At 40.3% G+C, this 25,223-nt stretch overlaps 4 protein-coding genes across 6 annotated transcripts in view; 2 read left to right on the forward strand and 2 right to left on the reverse strand.

The window, feature by feature from the left end:
• LOC119551788 overlaps window positions 1-20,318 on the forward strand; it is a 40,550-nt gene extending 20,232 nt beyond the window's left edge. The window contains exons 2-5 of the mRNA XM_037861334.1: window positions 17,841-17,966; window positions 18,229-18,282; window positions 18,339-18,496; window positions 19,245-20,318. Of these exons, the coding sequence (XP_037717262.1) occupies window positions 17,850-17,966; window positions 18,229-18,282; window positions 18,339-18,496; window positions 19,245-20,259 (1,344 nt within the window). The 5' untranslated portion in view covers window positions 17,841-17,849 and the 3' untranslated portion in view covers window positions 20,260-20,318. The remainder of the gene's footprint in view (window positions 1-17,840; window positions 17,967-18,228; window positions 18,283-18,338; window positions 18,497-19,244) is intronic.
• LOC119551787 (polyserase-2) lies at window positions 12,338-16,323 on the reverse strand. Of its 3 annotated transcripts, XM_037861332.1 has the most exons (9): window positions 16,298-16,323; window positions 13,991-14,193; window positions 13,886-13,931; window positions 13,712-13,833; window positions 13,276-13,657; window positions 13,133-13,239; window positions 12,975-13,023; window positions 12,783-12,916; window positions 12,338-12,727 (listed from the first exon to the last, which is right to left on the reverse strand). In XM_037861332.1, exons 1-9 carry the CDS (start codon window positions 16,306-16,308, stop codon window positions 12,345-12,347), a joined length of 1,437 nt encoding a protein of 478 aa, XP_037717260.1. In that variant the 5' UTR covers window positions 16,309-16,323; the 3' UTR covers window positions 12,338-12,344. The 3 variants fall into 3 exon arrangements, with proteins under 3 accessions (XP_037717260.1, XP_037717259.1, XP_037717261.1); XM_037861331.1 differs by having other exon boundaries at window positions 13,133-13,657; XM_037861333.1 differs by lacking the exon at window positions 16,298-16,323 and adding an exon at window positions 15,109-15,234 and having other exon boundaries at window positions 13,133-13,657.
• LOC119551790 (PRADC1-like protein) lies at window positions 20,306-21,760 on the reverse strand. The gene is made up of 2 exons (XM_037861337.1): window positions 21,373-21,760; window positions 20,306-20,816 (listed from the first exon to the last, which is right to left on the reverse strand). The coding sequence occupies exons 1-2, from the start codon at window positions 21,666-21,668 to the stop codon at window positions 20,522-20,524; spliced, it is 591 nt and encodes a 196-aa protein (XP_037717265.1). The 5' UTR covers window positions 21,669-21,760; the 3' UTR covers window positions 20,306-20,521.
• A 953-nt stretch (window positions 21,761-22,713) lies between these two features.
• LOC119551791 (CCHC-type zinc finger protein CG3800) lies at window positions 22,714-25,028 on the forward strand. Its single transcript, XM_037861338.1, has one exon. The coding sequence runs from the start codon at window positions 23,017-23,019 to the stop codon at window positions 23,524-23,526; it is 510 nt and encodes a 169-aa protein (XP_037717266.1). The 5' UTR covers window positions 22,714-23,016; the 3' UTR covers window positions 23,527-25,028.
• Window positions 25,029-25,223: the final 195 nt, after the last annotated feature.

The following is a 25,223-nucleotide window of genomic DNA, read 5'->3' on the forward strand; positions in this document are numbered from 1 at the left end:
AAGTCAATTTAGGGAGTAAGCTTTCACTTAAACAAAAATCTAACTTTATAAATGGTGTACTTCATTTCTAGTGATGAAACTTACCAACAACTAAATCGCAACGTGTTAAGAAAAATTATTGTATCGTCATTACCGTATGACAGCAATCAAAAAAGTTTAATCTAGAAAGATTTTAAGAAAAACTCAGAATTTAAGAGTCTGTATGTCATAAATTAGTGGAATGAAACACAGCCTTGTAATCTTCGTATACCGGGTATTAAATTCAGAAAGGAGCAGAGAGCAGAAACCGGTAAAACCTCAAAACCCGAAACCGAAAATGCACCGAAATGCACTCAAACTCACACGGTACTATCGTTAATTTGCCGTTACACACACAGACGAAAACGGCGCCAAAATGAATTCAATTAATTAAATTAGCGTAGAACGGGCAGCTGCACTCAAAATTGGAAATGGTAATGGAAAGCGATAGAGAGAAAGATATTCAGGTCGAGATCCATGAAACTTAATCGAAACTGATACTGACATTTATTCCAATAATTAGAGCATATATACGTAATCATTCTTTGAAAAAAAATACGTATTTGAAAATTCTACCGCAAATACAAATTTTATAAATAAACCAAACCCATTTTTAAAGTGAAGAAACAGAGTTATACCAAAGATAATATAAACTATGGTCTTTGGCTATACCTTATCGGATTAACTTGAAAAAGATTTATAACCGAAAATCCAGCTAGAGACTGTTCAATCAATAAAACTTTGAATACGAAAGTTCTCGACATAAGGAAACCAAATGATAGTTTGAACTCCTAATCTTTTGATTGAAAGTAATGGTGACAAATGACAAATATTTTTAAGCAACTTGAAAGCTCTATGAAACGAAATTTTGTCTTTATTCTAACACCCGACGAAGTGTTGAAGTATTTTAATATATCTTAGAAATTCTAAGAAATCTATTAATCGATTTTAGAATTGATTGTATGTGCAGTTCAACTGGGTTCATAGTTTCCGACAACAAGATGGAAATTCCATCAAGTCCAGGTATAATTACATAGCTCAATCAACTCAATTATTAACTTTCATGAATGGCGGACAAATTTTGCAAAGCGCCATCTGCTGCGGCTGCATTTACTTTTTGGTCTTTTCAATTTTTATTTTTAATTCGCCGTCTCTCACACCACATCCCTTTGCCCTTTGCTTCGATTTTTCGCTTTCCAGTAAATTGTATTAAACGTATATAATTAAGTTGGCTCAACTGGAGGTAATAAATTATGGCCCCGGTCCCGGGAAAAAAACGGCGCAAACTTTTTCCGATCGCCAACCGCCATTTCTGTTGCGACAGACAAATCGAATTAGCGACAAATGTGTTCATTTTTTATTATTTTTAATGTTACCAGCTTTAACTCATTTAATGCCTGATGAAGGGTTTAAATGGCCGGCGGAACCCATGTTAAATGCTAATCTCTAACAGCTGTTCCATAAGTCAAGTGAGATGTCATGCGAGTGGGGAGGACCAAAAAAAAAAGAAAGGTTTTTACTGTCGGCGTTCATCATGGCATGAATTACGGGGCGTCAAACTGTCAAGCACCCAAAACCCCTTCCCATCACTTTTTTGTATATTTTTTTTACCACCCACTTCAAGCAAGACAGATGAACTAGGGCTCTTTTTGCCATATAACAGGGATGCAGTGAGCCTCTATTTTCTGTTACTATTGCTATTCATAAAAATTGCTCAATTCCGCTGGCGTTTGCTGGTTTACGCTTTTTTTACCAGGCTTTGGCTCGTTGTATCGCTGACACCCCTCTTGAAACCCGCGAGCAGAGATTTTTCATGCAAACAAGTGATATTTTTGTTGACAACTACCCCCCTTCTATTTTGGCTGGTTGTAAAATGGAAAAAAAAACATTTACGCCTAACATGTTAGGCTGAAAAAGGAGCAGACAACGCCGCCAAAGTGGGTTGAGTGGATTGTTTATACTGCTGCACATCCAAAAACATATCCACCCACTGCCAACCTCCAAAAACCTGGGCTTAAAACTCCCACTAGTTTGTTTAAAAAAAATTATGCCAAAAATTATGCAATGTCATGTGTGTGGACCAACAAAAAAGTACCTGAAAATAGTTGCCAATTTGGCAGAAATTTTCCATGCTATAAATTACTATTTGATTAAATTTTTAGCCAGCAAACGGATGTACGTAAAAAAGTGAGTTAAAATAATAACAATATTTAGTTGCAGCTGCAGCACCAATTTGTGCAACAGTTGCAACTTTAAGCTTAGTTTTTGGGCAATAAAAAAAAATTACTTCATTTTAGCCAACAAAATGGAATGTAAGAAATACAATCCTTAAAATAAAATGCATTTTGAATTTGTTGTAATAAATTGAAGAATTGCTAACGGATTATTAAGGCCCCGGATTATTAAATTAAAATGTCTAAATTTGTTTTTATCTTTTATTAATGCGTGCATTCTAGTGACATAATGATTTTATTTAGTTTTCTCTGAAACAAAATTCAAAATTTAGATTTTTAGAATAAATCTAATTACCATTAATCCGATCCACTTAACTTCATAAATAAGTCTATAGCTGCCACATAAATTTAACAAAATTTACTCCCTCACCTGAGGCGCCTCAATGTATGCAACAAGTTTATGCATTCGCACGCCAGTTGAAGTTTGTGATGCCAACTCATAAATTAAACTAGCTAAAACCGGAGAAAAAAGGATGGAAAGCATCATAGAACCAGAGAAAATAAAAAGCTGACCAGAGCAAACTGAACCCGCAGAAGCCGCAAACATGCAAAGCCAAAAAAAAGGGGTAACAGGGGCGTAGAAAAAGGGGGAGAACTGGAGGGGAAGTGCAGCGGCGAGTGCAGCACCAACTAAGCACGTGTCAAGAGTGTGGCCCAAGTTTTAATTTGCCCGAGGCATCCACTAACATCCCACACATCACTGAGAGAAATAAAATAGGTTTGACAACATAGAGAACGATGTACGGCTTAGAACGCACTTTTAGTTTAACACGCAGACCCCAATAAACTATCTATCATATTTATTTTAAAAACTTCCTTGTCTTTTAATAACGGGTACAAGAGCTTTTCTGAATCCTTAAAAATCCCTTTACATAATTTTTCTATATTCGAAAAATCTTTTAAATATTATCGATCTCTGGTCACACTTAAATATGTGCCGGATAGAAGTTTTATTCAAAAATACCGATACAGTTGGAGTTCGACATTATAAAATATTTTACATATTGGATTGGCATGTATTGTTTCATATATCTATTTATCTGCATACATCCTCAAAATATATTTTAGAGTTTAGATCGCACTGTTAAATTTTGTATTATTTCCAGCTTTTTCCTGTGCATCAGCAGAAGGATCCCGATGTCCTGACGCTGAGTAACTGTCAGGCCCGTTAGGTCCTTCATAGCTGGAGAGCCGCCTTGATGTCTGACAATGTCATCAGTTGCAGCTGACGTAGCAGTACCAGCACATACAGATATAGAGAATACAGCAACAGTAGCAGTTGCACCAGAGTTGCAGGGAGTTTACTTGTGCAGTCGCACACGCATCGCTCGTTTTTTTAGGGAGTCTTTTAAATCTGGTTGGTGAAATGTGAAAGGGTAGCAGGCAGCATTATAGACCTTTTGGTGGATCTTAAAAAATATCCAGTTATTAATCTTAAAATGCAACGCTTGTTCCCACTAACCTATTTTGCTCAAACTCGTTTCTTTTATCTGAATAAAATGATATCTGATTAAATAAAATTTCGAGATAAGATGACCTATATTAAGTAAGTTAGAAGATGACTATTTAGACTTAGATATATTTAAGAATATTAAAACTCCCATCAAAAACAGATTAGTAAAGTTACAAAACCATCGATGTCACTACCGATAGCATCGATATTTTTAGGAATGGCAATACATCGATGTATTTTTTCAAAAATCGATGTTACTTTTGCAATATTTTGAGAAACAATGCCACTTTGATGGAGTATTACAATTTTGGTATATCTTATGTACATTTCTTGCAAAATAACTCTATTTAAGCCTCAATAATTCTACATTAGAAACGTGTTTGGAAAGAAAGGGCAGCAATATCGGACAAATTTTGACATTCTATCAATTTTAAACTTCAATACTAAGCTTCGGTTTTCTTGTTTTTAGAAAACGTTTGAGAAAACGGTAATAATTCTTTAAGTAAGCTACGCATTTCCAGGATGATGTTGTATTCTTGATAAGATTTCCGGAAAATTACTTGCGTGGAAAGCGGGTGTGTGGTGTCTATGACAAGTGGACAAGTGGGTGTGACTTTCCAGCCCTCCAACTCGACGCCCCTGCTTTTGGCTGTGCGAAACCCTGAAGAGGCAGATAAAGCGGAGCTCGCCTGGACCCTGTCAGTTGGCCAGTCAGTCAACCAGTCATCCAGTCATTCAGTCATTCTCCCAGTCCGCCCGTACTTCAGTCAGTTAGTAGGGAACATACCCCCATATCACCAGCCCCCCTTTAACACCCCCACAACCCCCACCCATGTCATTTGCTGCGTGTTGAATTGTGTTTTCATTTGAGTTTTGTGCGACTCTGATTGCCGCATGCCTCAATGACATTTCATTTATTAAGTGGGCGAGCCTTTCGCCAGTTTGCCTTTCTCTTTACCGATTTTTGCAACTCAGCGGCGCACCAATTAACTATGCAACAACCTGCTGACGTCACCGGTGTAACCGATACCGATCAGCGAGGAAACGGAAACGGGGAAAATGGGCGTTGGAAAAATCCTAGGAGGAGTCAGTCGAGTCATATCGCCTGCCTTTGATTTGTTTTGCACAAGTGTGGGGGAATGTGTTACTTATATCCGCTACAAAAGAGCATTTGCATATCAAATGAATTGTAACGAGCATGAAACAAGCAAAAATAACATAGGGTCCACCCATCCATCGGCGCCACACTCGATCCCTTTTAGCCAGCTGAAATATAAATGTTAATCCTGGCGGCGTCAATTGCAAAACGTTCAACGTTGTTGACAGCCAACGGATGCACACAACCCAAGGGCAGGTCCTGAAACAGGCGCAGAATACGGGAAACAGGACCAGGACACAGGACCAGGCGCAGGACTCAAACATAACATGCTGCACGGCGACAAATCATCATACCATTACTCATCATCATACCATACTTATCCAAGTATTTGCCAGGAACCACTTCTATAGAAAATTATTTCTATTGTTCTATTATTTTTTATTTTAAGAAAATACTTCTTACCATAACAAATTGGGTATAAGATCAAAAAATATCAGGCTTAGCAGATAAATATTACAACAGACATGTTCATAGCGTCTCCCGCCTTTTAAAAACTTATTTCAGGAATAAAAATAAATGCAGCTTGAATCTAATTTTATAATTTGGTAATACAATTTTTATACCCGTTACTCGTAGAGTAAAAGGGTATACTAGATTCGTCGGAAAGTATGTAACAGGCAGAAGGAAGCGTTTCCGACCCCATAAAGTATATATATTCTTGATCAGGATCACTAGCCGAGTCGATCTAGCCATGTCCGTCTGTCCGTCTGTCCGTCTGTCCGTCTGTCCGTCTGTCCGTCTGTCTGTCCGGATGAACGCTGAGATCTTGGAAACTATGAGAGCTAGGCTATTGAGATTTGGCGAGCCGATTCCTGAGCTTCTTACGCAGCGCAAGTTTGTTTCAGTAGAGTGCCACGCCCACTCTAACGCCCACAAACCGCCCAAAACTGTGGCTTCTACAGTTTTGATGCTAGAGTAAAAATTTAAACTGAAATGTATTGTTCTCATCAATACCTATCGATTGGCCCAAAAAAAAGTTTGCCACGCCCACTTTAACGCCCACAAACCGCCCACAAACTTCAAAAAATCGTAAATATGAACGCGGATATCTCGGAAACTATCAAAGATAGAGTATTGGGATTTCAGATTTAGATTCCGTAGCCTTGTACGCAGCGCAAGTTTGTTATGCGAATATGCCACGCCCACTCTAACGCCCACAAGCCGCCCAAGCCTGTGGCGCCCACAATTTTTATGCTAGATTAAAAATTTTAACTGAAATGTATTGGTCTCGTCAATGCCTATCGATTGATCCAAAAAAAAATTTGCCACGCCTACCCTAACGCCCACAATGCTTAAATCTGTCTTCCGCCGGTAGGTGGCGCATTTCAATCTCGCTTTGCTGCTTGCATATCTCCATTTCCCTTTGGTCCCTTTAGCTGAGTAACGGGTATCTGATAGTCGAGGTACTCGACTATAGCGTTCTTCCTTGTTTAATATTGAGAACCTCTTCATAATATAAAAGGTACATTCAATTAAAATAAACTCTTTCTAAATAAAGTATAATAATAATTAAAGTATGCTACGAAAAATAGATCTTTCTTTTTCGGGGTAAATACATCTCACTTTTGGACTATAATATATTTTTACTGGCACTGGAGTCCATATTTTATTTTAAGACTATTTAATTCGTTTGCTAGGTTAAAAAAATCCTAAAATTATTTGAACTAAAGGGGTTGAAATATAAATAGTCACTCTTAAAAAAATGACTAATAAGAAATCCTTTGCACTTTGCGGTCCACTTCTTCAGAAGCCTTATGTAGGGAACATAAATCTTAGGTATAAAAAATCAACCAACTCATTTTAAAACATTTCTCCCTGTGTGGTATCCTTGGCCCGGGCCAGTGTGTCAACGGGTTTTTAATTGATTTTCATGGCTGCAGTTTTTGATTGTGCTGATTGACGCATCAAATGAAGTGACTTCGTCCGTTCGAAAGGACAACGGGGCAGCCCGGCAAGGACCTGCGGACCTCTCTTCATGTGTCTGGGCCATATCAGTGACGAGACAAACAGCAGAGGGCCCACAGAGTCCAGAGCCCATATCCCAGATCCCCACCAACCCGGGCAGTAATTAAATTTGTCAGCCGGACAAAACGTTCGGCACTTTTCGACCTCCCAACTGGTCAACTCGACAACGTGGCGTATGCGTGATGCGATGAGCTGCAAAGGAGTCACCGTACATTTGAGCAGCTGCAGTGGTGGCGATGGGGTGGTGGGGGGGCTTATTGCATTTTAATCACTGCATTCAGTAAACTCATTGTTTATCCTCACGGCCGTCTTCTCTATTTGCTTGCCAATATGAATATGAATAAATAAGCGAATGGCTTGGGCGTATCAATGATTCAGCGATTGAATGGAAATGAACTTTTGCATTCAACATTGGCCACTAATGAGCCGCTTCTGACGTCATTACTGTCTACTGTCCAAAGTCAGAAGGTTGAAGGTAGAAAGCCACGAACAAATCTGTGAAATCGGAGACTCAATTTAAAAATCATTATGAGCGCACATTAAGCGTAAAAAATTAATGAGCAAGTTGCGTCAACAATGAGCTAGGACTCAGGACCCTCCGCCAGGATATCCCCTGGCATATATATATGAGTGTGTGTGTGCTGCAGGGAATCCAAGGTGCGTCCTCTCCTGGCTGGCTGCATCATCCTATCCTCCACATTTCCCGGCTTCAGTTTCATAATGGTGGGAAAAAGGAACAGAAAAATAAACGCACCCACCTACACACACAGAAAAAATGGCAGGAAAATGAGGAAGGAAATCTCCAATAGAAGAAGGAAAAATGGGGGGGGGGGGGGGGGGGCAGGTGCCCCAAAGGAGCTGCCGCCCTGATAGGATGTCGACTTGAATGGCCGCAATGGCATTGGGTTTCGGTTAACGGTAATAGACGTGAGGCACTCGGCCAGGTCCTTGGAAAAAGCACGCCGAAAGCAGAGACCTCCTTTCGAAGGGGGGTGGCAAAATGCGAAGGCGTCTTCCAGGAGCTGCGAAAATTGAGTAGAGGGAATTATCAGGAAGCTGGTTTTTTTTATCAGTTGCTCTTTTGAGTTGTTAGGGATTCATTTAGAAACATTAAACTAATGGCTTTTAATTCTTGTGACCCATTAATTGAAATATTTATTTTTAGATTTGTGTATAATAAAGTCGATAAAGAATAAATAAAAAGAATTTTGAATGCTAAAAACAAGTGTAGTGAATAATATTTAGTAGTGATAACAAAATACAATTTTATTATTATCTCAAAGTATGTTTCCATCGTTATGTAACAACAAATTATACAATTTTTTCTAATTAATGTATGCTGAGATTTTGGAAACAAATTTCAAATATTTCTTTGAGCTTGGAAAAACAAAATGAGTACTGAATTTATTGACAATAATTGATTTTTTCAAACTATCAGCATAACAAATATAAATAAACCAATATTACATTTATTATATCTTTTGTTTGTAATATTTTTTTAGCTTACAAGAATGTAAGCCATAATTAAAAGCGTTTAACTAAACCAGAACATTAAAAAACCTTTTCAAATATTCCCTAATTTCTAAATATTAAATAAGGTTTAGACCCTTATCCCACACCTTAGTACCCCCTCGCCTACGCCCCTGATAGCCCCCATTGGCCCAAAGTCTACAACATCGTTTACTTTGCCTAACAATATTTAGTTTGGCAACAAAAGTCGTAGCCCACACCCCAAAGGACCCACACTAGCAGTGCCACAAAAATGGGTGGGATGGGTGGCTTGTGCTCCTGCCCCCTTGCCACTCTCAGTGCCACTCCCCTCTCCCATTTCCCAACCACTCATTTGGCAGTCATCAGTAGGTCAGGGCATTGTTAATGCGACATATCCTTGAAATCCAGGACGAGATCCGTTTAAATTGTTGAGCTTCCCTTCGGAGGAACTACGGGTCTGAACTGGGCTCCGTCTTGGTCTTGGTCTGGGTCCACCTTCATACTGGCTTATTCCGCATGCTTGTCACGTTTGTCCGACGCTGAAAGGAGACACCAAACGGAGGCCAGAAGTTTTTTCCCTGCGTGCCCGGACAGATTGGGTTGGCCGGAGACCTCCAGCTGAAAGGATGGGACATCGCCCCAGATATATCTACGTGCGTGCCTCCTGCTCTTTGTTGGTAATTACCTCAAGTTGGTCATTTGATGATGCGCAAATCCCGTCGAGTTGGCCGGAGCATTGAGCTGTGATTGCGGACGCAGGTGGAGGAGTCTCCGTTTCCACCCCCTCAATGGATGGGAAAAGTCTGGACGGAATCCACAGGTGTGTGTGTGGCCCTGAGGCTAATTGCCGTTAAGTGCCTGGGCAATCCTCAAGCGCTTGATATTTTCAACATAAATAATCCCAGTCAGTTGGGCATTTGACTGGGGCCATGCTCTCACAGGGCTTTAAAGCTTTTGTGCCACAGGGAAACCTAAACATATTGGAAAGATAAAGGAAAGGGGTTGACTTTTTAGGTACCTTTTTACAAGGAAATATCTGTTATTATAACATATATCCATTCATATTATCCATTCATTTTGTATGGAATAATAAACTCATTTTATGTGCAATCATAATAATTTTTTAGAAATAAGTTGTGCATAACAGGTTATGAGACTCTCAATCTCGAAATATTTTGATTGCTTAATTTTATGATAACCAACTTTTTATAATTGTTAGTTAGAGCTTTAATTTTCATATGTGCCAAAAAAAAGCTTAAATTGTATTAAAAAAATTAAATATATAAAATAATCAAACACACTTTATAGGGAGTTTACTACAACAGCTTATTTAATAACCCCTTATAATATGTAATAAATATGTTTCTAGTTTTAAATATGAGAAAACTGATCTAGAACCCCTCAATAATAAGGACATTAATTTATTAATAATAATAACATTTTCTCCATTTGGTTCGCAGATAATTATTATTTTAGTATTATAAAAATATTATAATATTCCAATTGTAATATTCCTTAAAGGGCTGTACTCCAAAAACCCAAAACATATAAGTACTGATAAAAACATTCAATGAAGGGTATGTTATAGGTAGAAATTCAATTTGTTGAATTGATATATACATTTATACAAATACCCTATAACCTATATTGGTTTGCTTAAATTGTTAGTAAGGATATATTAGTTTTTTTAGGATAGATGAGTTTCTTTGCTGTGTAGACCCGCTAAAACAGAGTGAGTGGGTGTTGGGGGCAGACCGTCGGGGTTTTGCCACCGCATGGTCAAAGTGCTTTCGGTCGCCTGGACCACTTAAGCACAGCGCTTTGGCCATGCTGGCTATGGGGGCTATGGTCCACCCGGCACCACCTCGTCCACCCACCGACCACCTCTTTGGGGTTGCTTTTTTGGCGGCAGCACGTTCAGGTGGGGCAGAGCTCCTGGTGGCGCCACTGCATCACATCCACATCGCCTGACATGGATGCGGACTAGCTGAAATGCAGCTAACGAACCGCAATTGCGGTCACATTTCATGAGAGCGCGCACGCCGCCCGCTGGACACCAAAACTGGCCCCAGGCGAAAACTCACACACACATCACATCAGGATGGTGGACCATGGGCGAGGCACTGGACGACTGATTCAATTTGCAGCCAGCGACAGGCTTTTAGTGCACTCCCCAGTGCACCCGTCCTTCATCTTCTCCTGCTCGGGCGCCAGTGGATATCATCAAAAATTAGCTTGTTTGACGGGACGACTACTCAGGAGGAGTAGAAGGAGCAGAAGGAGTAGAAACAGGATGATGAACAGAAGCAGCAGGAGCAGTACGTCGACCCCAAAACTCAATGAGCTCGTGTGGCATTTTAAATGCATGTGCACGAACTTCCGGTGGAAAGGTCAGTTCTGGACAAAGTTCGCAGAGCAACAGGTATATGACAGTCCAATTAACCTGACTGAATTCAAAATGAGCTCAATGAAGCACTGGTGAGCAAAATAAACGATGTCCTAATTAGCAGAAGAATGAGGGTGTGAAAGTGAATGTGGGACATCAGGTAATTAACATGCGAGCTTAAAATAACACAAAAGGGTTATTTAAACTGGAGGGGTCCAATGTATTTTTATTTTGTTTTTATAAATAATTAATAGAACACGTCTGAATAAGGTGATTCTATTTATTGAAATTAATTTCTTATTTACCAACATATTTCCACAGAAAAAGTTCAAAAATCAAATAATTGAAATAAGCACAGCAAATTAGAACAAAAGAGTTTTTATAGAGAGTATACAAATTATATTTTTTATAAATACATTTTTCTTATTTAAAAGGTTTTTAAAAATCAAGAATATTTTGTTTCAAAGGTGTATACTATTTTTAGTAAACTCATTTGACTAATTAAATATATACTCCTTTACAAATATCTAAATTAAACTATAAAATAAAAATCTATATATATTGTTATTACTTAGAAAGTCTTTAAAAATTAAAATTATACTCTCGAATGGTGTGGAAAATTTGTAGTACGCCCATTTTTACCTTTAAACCTGTAGCTTAGTGAAAACAAAATTGAATGTGGAGTTCTTCCTCTCGCCAGAGTATCCTTCTGTTTTTTGTCCTAACTGCCTCATCACACTAAACGTAATGAGCAAATTAGGAATGGCTGGGCGGAGGGAAAACTATTTGTAGGAAAGTTGGGGAGGACAGGAGGACATCAGAGCCAAAAGATGCTGCAATAATTATGCAAATTTCCATTTTGTCCGTCTAGCCGGGACACGAACCGACGGCAGCAGTGACACCTTTGGAGAGGCGGGAAAACAAGGACGAAAACGAGGATTCAGATACTCAGAAGTCAGGACCCGGGCAATTTGCAGGCGGTGTCAGTCTCCGAGAAACGTGCGAAATGTAGCAGTCGTGTCCCCGCACCTCAGCTGACCCCATGAGCCCCTGGAAGCCCCTCGAAACCCCTTAAACCCCCTCCCAAAACAACCACCCACACAAACGTAAGCGCATTTTAATGATCTCATTTATGCTAATCTGCAAACGCTTGAATCTGTTCACGCACACAGACAAACGAAAACCACAAGGGGGGAGGGGGTTTGGGTGACTGCCACCGGCTGGTAATGCTAATGAAGTCTAATTGAATTTCGGACACTTGACACGTCCCACAATCTCTGATCTCTTGTTGACACGCTGGCCAAGGGGACATGGCGCATAAAACACAGTGTTTAAACCAGCTATTAAATAGGAGAATCCGATATTGATATTAAAACACGTGTATCCTTGTCGGGTTAAGATGATGTCATTATAATGAAGAAGTGCTTATGAAATGTCGAATGTTTTCGTACTAAATTTACATTTCCTATTGCTAAAGATATCAAGATTGGATTATCAAATCAAATAATAAAATTACCGAAATTTTTTTTTTGTTGTAAACGTTATTTAAGCTCCCAAAATCCCACACTCAAAATGATTGACAATGATAACAATAATATAGGTATACTTGTACATATATTCTGCATAGTATGGTTACTTTTATTGATTGGAGTGAACAACATGGGTTATCCAATCAGTATGTCTCATAACATTTGTAAAAACTTGTACGCCATTAGATGAATAACTGACAATACCAACCAGGACGATCCATTCTTTTGCCTTATACATTATCTTTTTTATCAGTATGTCTCCAGGATTTCCGTAACTCATTCCTTGGGAGGCTTGCACACAAACTTGATTCTGGTCTATTGTGTTTCCAGTTGTGTTGGAGCATTGAATGGGATCAATAAGTGAAACATTTTTTACCATTAGAGTAATGTGATTTTCAGTTTGAACATAGTAAAATATAGTAAAGTACAAGGCAGATTCGGCCTGGTCCCGGTGATTTTTCATTGCTAGCATGCATACAGGACTCATCTTGTCTGCAAAAATAGAATATATTAATATAATGCTAAGATTTTGCAGCACTTCGGTTACCAAAAGTCACCGGTCTATTCAGTTTGAGTAAAGCTATATCATTTTTGTAATATTGAGAGAATTCTTTGTGCTTGAATATAGAATGGACTCTGAATTCGTCATAGGACCTTGGGGTTTCCGCCAAACCCACATCTCTGCAGATATAAATGATTCATTTAATTACCATTTTCTAAACTTGTTTTAACTACTTACAGTGAGAAAGGGTCTTCGGGAAGGTTTATGGCATTTGTGATGACAAATCCTGAAAAATGAAATAAATGGTTGCTTACCAATAGAAAACAAATTAGCGGAATCGGATTTAATATTTAGGTATCAATTATCCGCCAATAGTCGATGGTATATATACTTACTGTCTGTAATAAACCAACCCTGAGCCCTGAAGTGATATCCATAAATAAAAGCCCGTAGTTTCGATGATAAGATATTGCCACTACAGTTTTCATACAACCATATTCCGTGGTTTGGTTTTTGCTCAGGCTTTTGTTCTTCGGTACTATATCTTTGTATAGTTTCCTCAATCCATTTGTCATAATTTGTGAGGTCGGTATAAACTCTGGGTTTATTACAGCCTTTTTCCCCAACGCTTCGGATCCCAAACTGAACTTCACGAGTCGAATTATCGATTGAGATATATTGAGTCAAGGGACCTCCAAGCTCAAGAGAACAGAACACTCGATATGCCGTACTATAAGCACAAATTTGATTCGAATTGGAATTTAAATGCATTTGACAATAATTACGATTTAACTGTCGAAGCTTAATGACTTCAGCAGTATTATAGTTAGGGATCGAGGCAGTAGTTGTAAACTTGATCGTATTCTTTACATAATTCCTATTTTCCATATCCAAAATTATACATATTGGATAAACGAAGGCTGTGGAGAATTGCTATTAATATCTGGTTTTGAGCGATAAAACCGTTCACATACCATTGAAGTCGACGTTTCTTGACAATTTCAGCAGGCCTATATCGTTCTGTAGATACTCCTTGTGCACCACAAACAAACTGACATTATATGTAGCTGATCCGAATTCCACATGACTGCCAATACTGTAAAATAAATATATTGAAATCGGTGGAAATCTATCTAGTTGGTACTTACATTATTCTAGGAGGATATATGCAACGAGCAGCAGTTAAAACGAAACCTAAAAAACATTTTTTCATTAAGATAACAAATCTTGTATTTTGCACAGGAAATACAAACGTCTGTGAATCAGGGTTCCGTGACAATGAAAATGTGTGGCATTCCTAATATTAGCCAACCAGGCAACATTGGTGAGTTTATATGCAGGCCAGGTTCCACAAGATTCCTCTAGAAAGCGATAGGCACTCACGTGGCTTAAGAGCAAAAAAAACCATCCAAATGAAGTCTTCATTTTCCGAACAGTACAATTCAAATGAAACAAACTGTGAAAAAAAACTCTTATCAGTAATGAAGTATAAACATTTTTTGTATGGGCTGGCCAACGAATTTCGATAAAAATATTTAATCACATCAGGGTTATTCCAAACATTTTATAAAAGAAAATAGTTTTCATATTATTTCAAGACATGCATTCTGATATAGGTATCAAAAGATATAGATTTGGATTTGATCAAAATGATTTTTAATATAAAATTAGTTTTATATACAGCTTTTTACAAATTATATACTTTTAAAATTCAACTTGAAATGTGAAAACAAATTTTCGAAATTTGTAGGGGACAAAAAATTAACGCCAAAAGTAGCGGAAATAATTTTAATGGTATCTTTGGACTTTCTAAAACCGTTCTTCAACGCATGGCTTTATAGTTAAGATTTTTTTTAAGAGTTTGGCAGTAATTTTTACCCTTGGTCTGAAAAGTATAACTAGGAATTACATAGGTTTTATTAATAACATGACTTAGATTGAATATTTTCCTTGTTTTCTTCTGATCCCTTAGTCCCTTAGTTAAGATATTTTTTAAGAATTTGGCAGTAATTTTTACCCTTGGTCTAAAAAGTATAACTAGGAATTACATAGGTTTTATTAATAACATGACTTAGATTAAATATTTTCCTTATTTTTTTCTGATCCCTTATATTTTCTCTTTATGTTTATCTAACTTAAAAGCTATACAGAGAAAATTGTAACGCTCTCATTTGAGTTGAAATTGTTCTTAAAAATCTTTCTCGAATCAAGTTGAATTGGCGGTATTTGCATAGTATATCTCAACAAATAAACTATTAGTCCAGTCAGTAGTGTGTACTTATCAAAAAGTTGTTAAATAAACTCAAAATAACTTTTCTCTTCTCACCATTTCGTTCTAATTTTAAGAACATTTATACCGAAATGTACTTACACGGTTTTTAAGAACAATTGTTCTCAATTCAAGAACAATGTTCTCTCTGTGTATCGATGTTAAATATTCCCATCGTATTGCTGAAAAGCAACTTTAAATCGCACTTAAAGCGATTTGTGACTGGTGACTCGACCCATGACCAGTATCCGTATCTGAACGATGTGCGGCATGGAGGGCAACTGTATCGCCCGGCTCCATCTCGACTGGTTCTGGGTTCTGGTTCCCAGCTGCTGTCCGCCGGAGTGGAGTCAACATTTGCGTTTTTGCGGCTGCGGCGGGCATAAAATTTCCTATGCATTCGACCGCATTGAAATTTTCTCGTAATATTTGATTTGATTTTTAAACAAAACGCTGGCCCACGCCTAGTTAGAGTGAGATAGTGGCATTGTCAAGTGACGAGCGTTGGTCAGGCTGACATATTGACAAGGGGATTGGTATGGGTATTTGGGGATGGCGATGGTGATGGGTCTGGATTCTATTCCCCTCCGTTTTTATTAGCACGCCAGTGTAGCAACAACAAATCAGAATTATTTGACAACGCAGCTAATTTACATGAGCGTGCGAAAGGGGGGATGGGGGGCAATATGGGGTTGATGGTACTGGACAGACAGGAGCTGATACTCGTATCTCACATCCCGACAGCATGCGGCTTCTGTCTGCGGTTTCTTTCTGCGGCCTGGTCATGGATCTGGACCTGAAACTGGAATAAAACCGGAACCGACTCCGTCCATGTCCATGGCCTCATTGCCAAATCGTCGAACAGCATTTTAAGTGGGCAAAAAGTTAAAACCGCTTTCGACTTGCATTCAATTTCATTTAATTACTTTGACGTAAATTTCGTAACTTTATTACCGATGCGGCAGGAGAGCAAGTGAGTGTTAACTTAACCCTCTGCCTGCCAATTACTGAATTTGCTTAAAAATCTGGTTTTCTGGATTGAAAAAGGTTTAAGGTTTCCTTTAAGGTTTCCATTTAATTTGAATCCTATTTACTTATTAAATATGGTAATCGTATAATATCTAGATATAATTGAAGAGAGGCTTAAAGTGATTAAACTATTAAGTTTACAAGCAAACATTTCAGAAGTGCAGTTGATTCCAGGTAGTATTTCATTTACAACTTAATTTTACGAAAATTATCAATAAATAATAATGACAGCTCACGAAAGATGACTCTTAAAAGATTTTACCCAGCTTGCATAGTACATCATATGTGTCAAGTTCTTTACACAATATTTCCTCTTACTTAGCGAGGAAATAAACAACAGACCCGACTTGTATTTAATAATTTCCTAGACAAATAATAGCACTCCATTATATTCAGCCTCCAATGTCAAGCTTAATTGTTTTCTTATCAGGGGATGCATGCACGAAAAAATATTTTAGGTAGGCACACTTTATATTTAAATAAGAGTCAATACGATATTATGTCATATAAAAGGAGTGGATTGTGAAAATGGGGGTAATTCCTAAAAATATTAGTTTTGCCGATTTGAGATTATTTATAAAATTCATTTTAATATTAAAATAACTTTTTAAGATCAATATATTTTATAAAACCAATGATATAATAAAGATATATAAAATTGCTTCTTCAGAAAGATTGTTCAGGCTTTATTTTCTGAATTTTTTCTAAATTTTTTTCACTGTGCACTTAAGATTCTGGGTGGAGAATGAAAGCATAATCAGCATCTCCATTGGGGCCTGGGGGAGCAATGAAAACGGGGGTAATCTCTAAAAATATTAATTGTACTGTTTTGAGATTATTAATTAAAATTTTTTATATTAAAATAATTTTTTAAGATCAATATATTTTTTTAAGCCAATGATTTAATGAAGATGATATAAAAAATCGTTTCTTCTAAATGATTGTACAGGATTCTTTTTTTTAATTTTTTCACTGCGCATTTAAGATTCTGGTGGAGAATAAAAGCATAATCAGCATCTCCATTGGGGCCTGGGACAGCAATGAAAACAGGGGTAATTCCTAAAAATATTAATTGTAGTGTTTTGAAATTATTAATTAAATTTTTTGTATATTAAAATAACTTTTTAAGATCAATATATTTTTTTAAAACCAATAATATAACAAAGATTATATTAAAATTATTTCATCAAAAGGATTGTTCAGGGTTTATTTTCTTCATTTTTTTCACTGTGCATTTAAGATTCTGGGTGAAGTATGAAAGCATAATCAGCATCTCCATTGGGTTTTGGGAGAGCAAAAGAGAGAGTGATCAGCAGTAGAGAAACGCCCGATCAACGAAAGCGTGACAAAGAAAAGCCCCTCCAGACACGCGATAACAACGAAGCGTTACATATACAATGTACAAATACGGGTGCATGCCATTGGGAGTTTACACATGTCCGATATGGATCTCAGCATATACATACATATATGTATATATGCTAATTTCACTACCGGCAGATAGTGCTCGGCGATAACAGGGCTGATTCCTATCTAAACTGTAACAGGTGCCCAGCAGACTCGAGAAACGCGATCCCCGTTTGGGTCCCGAGATAAAATTAATTGATAAGGGGGGGGGTTTGGGTTGTTGGGATGTGCAGGGGTGTGGGTGGGGGGGTACGAGGGGGCGGTTGGTCGGGAAGAAGACAAACACAAAGCTCGAAAAGAGAGCTTCACGCAGGAAAGCTTCGTCACACATTTATTGCTATTGTTCTCGCGGCTCGAGTTTCAATTTAGTCAATTTACCGTTACCGTTACCGTTACAGCTGCACTCGATGAGCGCCGCCGAAGGGGATCGCAATCGCGACAGAGAACGGGATCCGTGGAGCAGTCGCAGCGGGAGCCGCAGCCGAGCGACGTCCATTGGATCATCCTGGCTGCACGACGAGCTCGTAAGTTGGGGGCCTCAGTTGTGGCTAGACCGCCGGTCGCGATCGATCTCTCTCTCTCTCTCGGATCTCAACTCTCCCCACCCACGCCATGTGTTTTTGTTGTGAATGAGATCCCCCTCATCAACTGTTATTATAACTGTTTCTTTCCAAACCCCCACATATCCCTTATCATCGTTCTTTGTCCATCATGTATCGACATAATGCGGAGAGCTCTTTTTGCTTTATCAATCGCCTGAACGGTAATGCCAATGATGAACTGCAGCAGCCGGGAGAGCACGAGCCCACCTCCGCCCTCTTGGATTACTGCAAACGGAAGGTGGGTGTGGTGATGATCGGTCATCGTATTGATTACCTAACACCCGAATCAAACAGTTCCTCCGTCCATATGTGGCCATCCTGACGCTGGTGGGCCTCAATCCCATCTCCACCGATATGAGCAGTGTCCGTGCGTGCTGCAGCTACGTCCAGGCGCTGATGGTGCTATTCGTCCTGCTGGTGGGATACCTTTTGCGGTACATATGCGGATACAGGTAAGCGGTACACAATGGACCTAAGTGATACTACAACAGGGAAAGTGATTCAGTGAAAAAGAAAACCATTACAGGTCTGTTTATCGCATCGTGTAAGCAAACTGAACGTAAAAGCGATCATATGTACATACCTACGTTTCTTTATCAATTGATTTATTAGTAAGGAAAAAACATTCTCAGCTTTAAGCAAAAACAGCTCGTTAATGGGGATTATTAGTTGTGATCTAAGCAAATATGCATGTTGACTAATAGAACTTAGGAACCAGTCATCAAAAAGTACCATATTTCTCTCTGACTTGGAATATCAAATTAGGAAACAACTATCATAAGTAAGTATCACACATAATAAATATCCCCAAAATATGTTTATTACTATTATGTTTTAAGAGTGTGTTTCTTTTTGGGATATTTCTCTCATAGATCAATTTAAAAATGCAAATTAATAAATATATATATTTATTATTATTTTTATCTTTTAGATACGAAAAAAAGATTAAAAATCTATAAAAAAAGATTATAATTTTCATTAACTTTGTCATGTCAGTGTGATATTGACGATCTATTTTTACTTTATTTAAAAGGTGGTAACTTTAACATCCCACGGTCAGACATAAAAATGCATTCTTACTCTAGACGAGCGGAAGGACCTCACTGCTATTGCTCCTAGTTATAAGTTAGCTTATAGTTGTATACTTTATGTTTGCTTTGTCGAAGTAAATAAATGAATATCTCAACTTTTCTTTTCCAGAGGCGATCGTGGCTTCACCAGCTACCGGGACATTCGACCCTTTAGCAATGGGACAGACGGAGGAGCAATTACCCCCAACACCATTGGAGAACTACTCTTCGGATTCATAGTGCCCAGTGGCTTTAACCTCATGGCCTTCGTATCTGCAGTGTTGGTCTGCAAGGTGATAGACCACGAGCAGCTGCAAAACCTCATCGAGCGAGTGTTCCTGATGTCAGCCAAGCCGAAGAGGCTCTGCCGGATGTTGTGGCTCTTTCTGGCCATTGCCCTGGCCCTGCTGATCCTGCTCTTTGGTTACGCCTGCTGCGTGGTGATGATGCAACCCAGCCAGATCGTCAAGGTGTCCTGGCTAGCAGAAGCCCTCAGCGACTGGGAGATGTGGCTGCGTGTGGGCCTGCTGTTAACCATACTCCTTCAAGATCTTGTGGAGATCATCATACTGAGCAACTACTATATTGAGTGCTATTTGCTGCGGATGCATCTAGAAACGCTGTCGCACAAGCTACTCATGCACTCAATCGATTCGCTGGATTGGATGCGGGAAGTGCTCGAATTCCGCAAGCTGCTGGAGCGGCTGAATCAGCACGTGTCCATCCCGGTTTGCTTCCTGATTGTAATGAATCTGGCGTACGCCTTCGCTGGATTAGTGTACCTCTTCAAGGACTTTGATTTCCACTACTGCGCCCTGAAGCTCGTCCTACTCAACATTGCCAATGTGATGCTGTGGCTGTTTCTGGGACTGCTGCCCTTTTTCGTGGCCTCCTCGGTGACGCGTGTGTGCCAGAATGCCCAAGCCAATGGACACCAGATACGCGTTCGTCCTTTTGTCTACCACAATACTTCGGCGGAGGATCTCAACTCGACGCTGCTGTTCGCCGCCTCGCTGGACATGTCTGCCAAACTCTTCCGGATGCCCATCCAGCCGAACTACCTCTGCTTCGCCATCCTTGTGGTCGTCATTGTGATCCTCACGCTGGGCATGTGCCTGAATCTCACCGCCCTGGGCAAAATATAACCACTAGCACGTACGCACTCGCCTATAATAATAAAAGATTATAGTATTTGTCTAGCTTACAACTTTGCGACCCGACTGCCTGGCTGCTACGCAATTTATTTACAGTTTATGGCTTCCGTCTACGAATTAGCTACTTATTGGTACTCTAAAGTTTAGTCTCAATTGCGGTCTCGATTTCTCTGCCTACGAGTATGCACTTTGGTTTCAGATCGTATGTGCCTCCGCCACACAAGTCCTCATTGCTGGCTGCAATCCTGTCCCGTCACCAGCCCAACCACGGCGGATGATTGATCCTGGAGGGCGGGATAAAGGTGAGGTTAACCGGTATGTTGATCAGGGCGTGCACCCTCTTCAGTCGCTGCAGCGTGGACCGAATGATGACGCCGTTCTTCCCGAGCAAAAAGCCGGCCGGTATATTGGCGTCCCGATGGGAGTTGTCGTGTATCATCTCGATGTAGTGCTCAAACTCTGGCGAGCCTGGGTTGTACTCCGTGATGATGGCAGCCAAGGCGCCTGCTGCCTCCGCCTGCAGCGTCTTGGTGACGAAGGAGCAGTCCCTGGAAAATGGTAGTCCATTAGAATTGACAAGTAAAAAGGAGTGAGGGGTTTTAAAACAAATAAGGGTGTTATGTCAATCTTTCAAGATTAACATCATATTCCTACACTATCACATACATAGGATCATATTTTGATAGTTTATCTAATATAAAAACTAATCCATAGCGTACAATTACCAATGGACTGACTTTCCTAGACAGATACTAGGTAAATTTTTTCTTTGGTTCATTTTACTGATGTTTTTTCCACTAAAGAACTGATTTCCTGATCTGTACCTAATGTCCACTAGATAACTCTTTGATGTTTTTTAGAGACTTGATGGACTGGGTTTTAGAATTCTTAGTGACACCTTCGTAGCACGTAACCAGTTGGCGACATTGCTGATAAAAGCATAAGGCGGAACTCTGTTGGAACCGGTGTGAGATACTGATAGGTAAATTGAAGGTTTTGCTTCTTGGTATAGGTAAGTAAGTGACTGCTGATAAGAAGAACCTAGAAAGGGCTACTGAACCTCTTCTGTCACCGAAGATTCTAGCTGATTCTGGCTGTTCTCACCCTCGATCGATGAGTGCGACGCCCCCATTGAGTTCCCGGGCGTTCCGGATCTCCTGGCAGGCGCCCGGCGGATCGGTCAGCACCAGCGGCACGCCCTCCAGCCGCTCCGAGAAGGCGGATCCAAAGTCCTTGGCCGGACGCAGCCGGTACGTGTACTCCAGGTCCGAGGGCGAAAGGATTTCAAAAAAGACGTCACCCGCTATTATGTCCTGCGTTGTGATCGGTATCGATATCGTGGTGCTGGCTCGGATGCAGCGGCTCAGTGTGGCGGCAAGCACTAACCAGACGATTAGCATTTTGGCCACGCACGCATAACTAATGTAAATGTTTATTGCAAAAAAAAAACAAACAATCGATATCAGGTGGTCCTCAATATTCTTATGCGCTAGTGGTGGACCGGCCGTCGAAGGTGCCGCTTCGGCGATACTATCGATACTACCTATCAAAGGTATCGAGTATTTCCTTGTCAAGGAAAGAGCTTTTAATACTAAAAATATTTTTAACCTTTTCTTAATTTTCCTATTTCTTTTACAAAGCATGTGTTTTAATTGTAATTTTTTTTTAAATGAGATACCCCTACTGCTAAAATCGATAATTGGCCTCTCGTTGGTTATTTGGCTACTAATTTCATCAGACTTTAAGATTTAGCAAAGCATTATATTTAAAGCAAAGAGATAAATAAATTAAATCTTCGTTTTATCGTTTTTGTGTTATTTTTTAGAAGTTAACCCTCAATGGATAAATCGATAATTTGTTGTATGCTGCTACTCCTGTTCTTTTGACAGAGATACTTGACAAGTTACCCCTTTTAATGATTTGGAAAGCTAATTTGCTGGTTTCTCTATAAAATAACTAGAACTTTCCTTAAACCACCCGTTAGTATGCGGCTTTTTCTCAAGCATACCCCTAATGGGCCAATCGGAAATCGATGCCTAAAATATGTAATTTTTTAAGTATTGAGAACGTAGATGTGCCTTAAATAACTATTTATGTCTAAGTATTAACCGAAGTTACTTAACTAGCTTAAATAAATATACTCCGATAACCTCTCTGCGGGGGATATCCCTAACGCTTGGTGCGATAAGTGCGGTCCATCACTACGGGCACACTGCTTAGGCCGTGGTGAAAAAACACAGCCAAATTGGGTTATGTAGTGGCCCCGGAATAACGATGACCCCACAAGGGAAAAAGAAAACTGAGTATGCGGATGAAAAACGGAATATGGATGCCCCAAAAGAAAGTAGGCCGAGAGATAGTACTAAGTGGCAGTACCACCCAGCCCAGTCAGTCCCACAATTCGTTCCGTAGTCGTCGCATCCCGAACCAATGTGCACCGCGTGGAGGAGCAGCGTTGCATTGAAGCGCAACCGAAGCAACTCTGACGAGTAGTCGATACCCCATCTGTACTCGGTACTCGTTCGCCCAGCGGCAGCCATTTTAACTTTTGGCGTCGAAAATACGGCGAGGAAATCTGAGGAAGCCGGAGATCCTGTTCGTCTGTGTGGTTTTTTCGCATCCAGCGCAAGCAGTGTGTAGTGCTCGAGGGCCCCGTGGAACCAGTGAGTGTGCGAGAGGAAGTTGAGAAGCGAAGCGTTCGATCCAGAGGGATTCCCGAGTCGTAATCTAACCAAAAGCGAAGCAAAGATGTCGATGTCTGCCACGTGCTACAAGTGCAACCGGCCGGGCCACTTTGCCCGGGACTGCAGTCTCGGCGGCGGCGGAGGACCAGGTGGCGTCGGCGGAGGAGGCGGCGGCGGCGGTGGTGGTGGTGGCGGCGGCGGTATGCGCGGCAGCGAAGGCGGCATGCGTCGCAACCGCGAGAAGTGCTACAAATGCAACCAGTTCGGGCATTTCGCACGTGCCTGCCCCGAGGAGGCCGAGCGCTGCTACCGCTGCAACGGCATCGGGCACATCTCGAAGGACTGCACCCAGGCGGACAACCCGACCTGCTATCGGTGCAACAAGACCGGGCACTGGGTGCGCAACTGCCCCGAGGCCGCAATCGAGCGTGGACCGGCCAATGTGTCGTGCTACAAGTGCAACCGCACCGGTCACATCTCCAAGAACTGCCCGGAGACCTCCAAGACTTGCTACGGCTGCGGCAAGAGCGGACATCTGAGGCGCGAGTGCGACGAGAAGGGCGGACGGAACTAGGCGCCACCCACCACCAGTGGCACCTCAAAAATAAAAAAAAATGTAATCATCGAAGGAGGGAATGAGTAACAATTCAACACACGAATAACAACAAGAAGAAGATGAGAAGAAGAAGGAAAAAAAAAATGAAAAACGAAAAATCAATTTGCTACAACATTCACAAATGCCAGCCAACAGCAACAACAACAGCAGCAGCACCCAAGTCAAGATCAACCCCTCCAAAAAATATAAAAGCCCCCACACCCACCCACTCACACCACATACACCCATTAACACACACGCAGACGATATATACATCTATAATCCAGAAAATCATCGAGTAAACCATCTCTGATTCCAAAAGCCGAGCCTGCAGCGCGGTGCCAACGTCCCGAGAACTGAGAGAAGAGAAGCAGAAGCAGAAGAATTGGGCTTTCCAAAAGGGAAAGGGAAAGCCACCAGAAGAATCAGTAGAGGTAGAAAGGCTCTACGAGAAGAACCTGAAGACGATAGCCAACGGCAGCTGTGCAGCCGAGAGAGCAGATGACGCCGACGTAGAGAGGATGAAGAAGACACGACGACCCAATTTGTAAGATGAGACTAAACCGCAACAGCAACAACAAGAGAAATCACCAAGCAAACCACTTTACTATAATTATACCTATATGATTATGCTGCAAAAAGTGTTTGAATTTACTAATTACATTATAACGAATGGAATGAAACTATATAAGATTATATAAAGAAACAAAAAATACCTTAAAGAATACTATATAAAGATAATGATCCTATTAGGAGTTCCACAGCCAGAAACAACCGAAAGAAAAAGCGTAAATAAAAATGATATAAAGAAAAAAAACCAATGAAAATGCGAAGAATCAGGCGGCGAAAAGAGAAGACCATACGTTACCACTCCACTGCACTCCACTCCATCCAGCTGCTGCCGGCGAGCCTTGGGAATTCTACAGGATGAACGACTGCCTACCCAGTAACCAGTATCCCACCACCACCCACCCCTAAGCCAACCATACCATCACCATTGTCATCCAAACCATACTAGTTATACACCCATACCATACACCCATCATGATCCAAGACGCCCGGCAAGATCTCTCGAGCGGGGTAGCATGCTATATAGCGCATAGCTGTGGAGCCAAAGGGGGCAGCAAACAAGAACAGAGAAGCAGACAAAGAACAAGAAGAGAACATCAACAATGGTAGACATACGACGACGACTATGAAAACGGAACGCAACGCTGGAGAGGATGAGCTAAGCGGGTTGAAGAACAAGCAGCGGCAGGGCAACCCGCAAGAAGAAGACTAGCAAGCAGCACTCAGAACACTCACCGGGGGAAAGAAGAAGACAATGGCACACACACACCTTCAGTTCAGTTGGACGGACGGGACACAAAAGATGCGAAACCTACGTACGATGAAGAAAATGAAAATTCAAATATCACTGTGATTGTTTTTTAATTGTAAATTAAAATGCTGGAGCTGCTGATTTGAGACAAAAAAAATAATTGCAAAGCATGTGTAATGTTTTTGGGAAAAAGGGGTTTTGCAACAAGATCCCCTCGAAATGTTATTTTGTAAGAAAAGTCAATCAACACATCATTAAATTAATTTTATTGCTTTATTTATTTTTAAAAACCCTTATCGACCCCCTTGCAAGTTTCTAGATCAGCCGCCTCTGCCTTGGAGAGAGCGATCACTCT

The sequence above is a fragment of the Drosophila subpulchrella genome, chromosome 2R (genome assembly GCF_014743375.2).
Source record: "Drosophila subpulchrella strain 33 F10 #4 breed RU33 chromosome 2R, RU_Dsub_v1.1 Primary Assembly, whole genome shotgun sequence".
NCBI lineage: Eukaryota > Metazoa > Arthropoda > Insecta > Diptera > Drosophilidae > Drosophila > Drosophila subpulchrella.

Bases quoted from the DNA above. Each gene is read 5' to 3' on its own strand.
- LOC119551787 (XM_037861331.1), bottom strand. The intron at 13,658-13,711 runs GTATGTGAACGG...AATTCTCCACAG, and splicing joins AAGAAACGTCGACTTCAATG to CCTTCGTTTATCCAATATGT. The intron at 13,024-13,132 runs GTAAGTATATAT...TTCATTTTTCAG, and splicing joins GGGTTGGTTTATTACAGACA to GATTTGTCATCACAAATGCC.
- LOC119551790 (XM_037861337.1), bottom strand. From the start codon at position 21,668: ATGCTAATCGTCTGGTTAGTGCTTGCCGCCACACTGAGCCGCTGCATC. The intron at 20,817-21,372 runs GTGAGAACAGCC...ACCATTTTCCAG, and splicing joins GTCGCACTCATCGATCGAGG to GGACTGCTCCTTCGTCACCA.
- LOC119551791 (XM_037861338.1), top strand. From the start codon at position 23,017: ATGTCGATGTCTGCCACGTGCTACAAGTGCAACCGGCCGGGCCACTTT.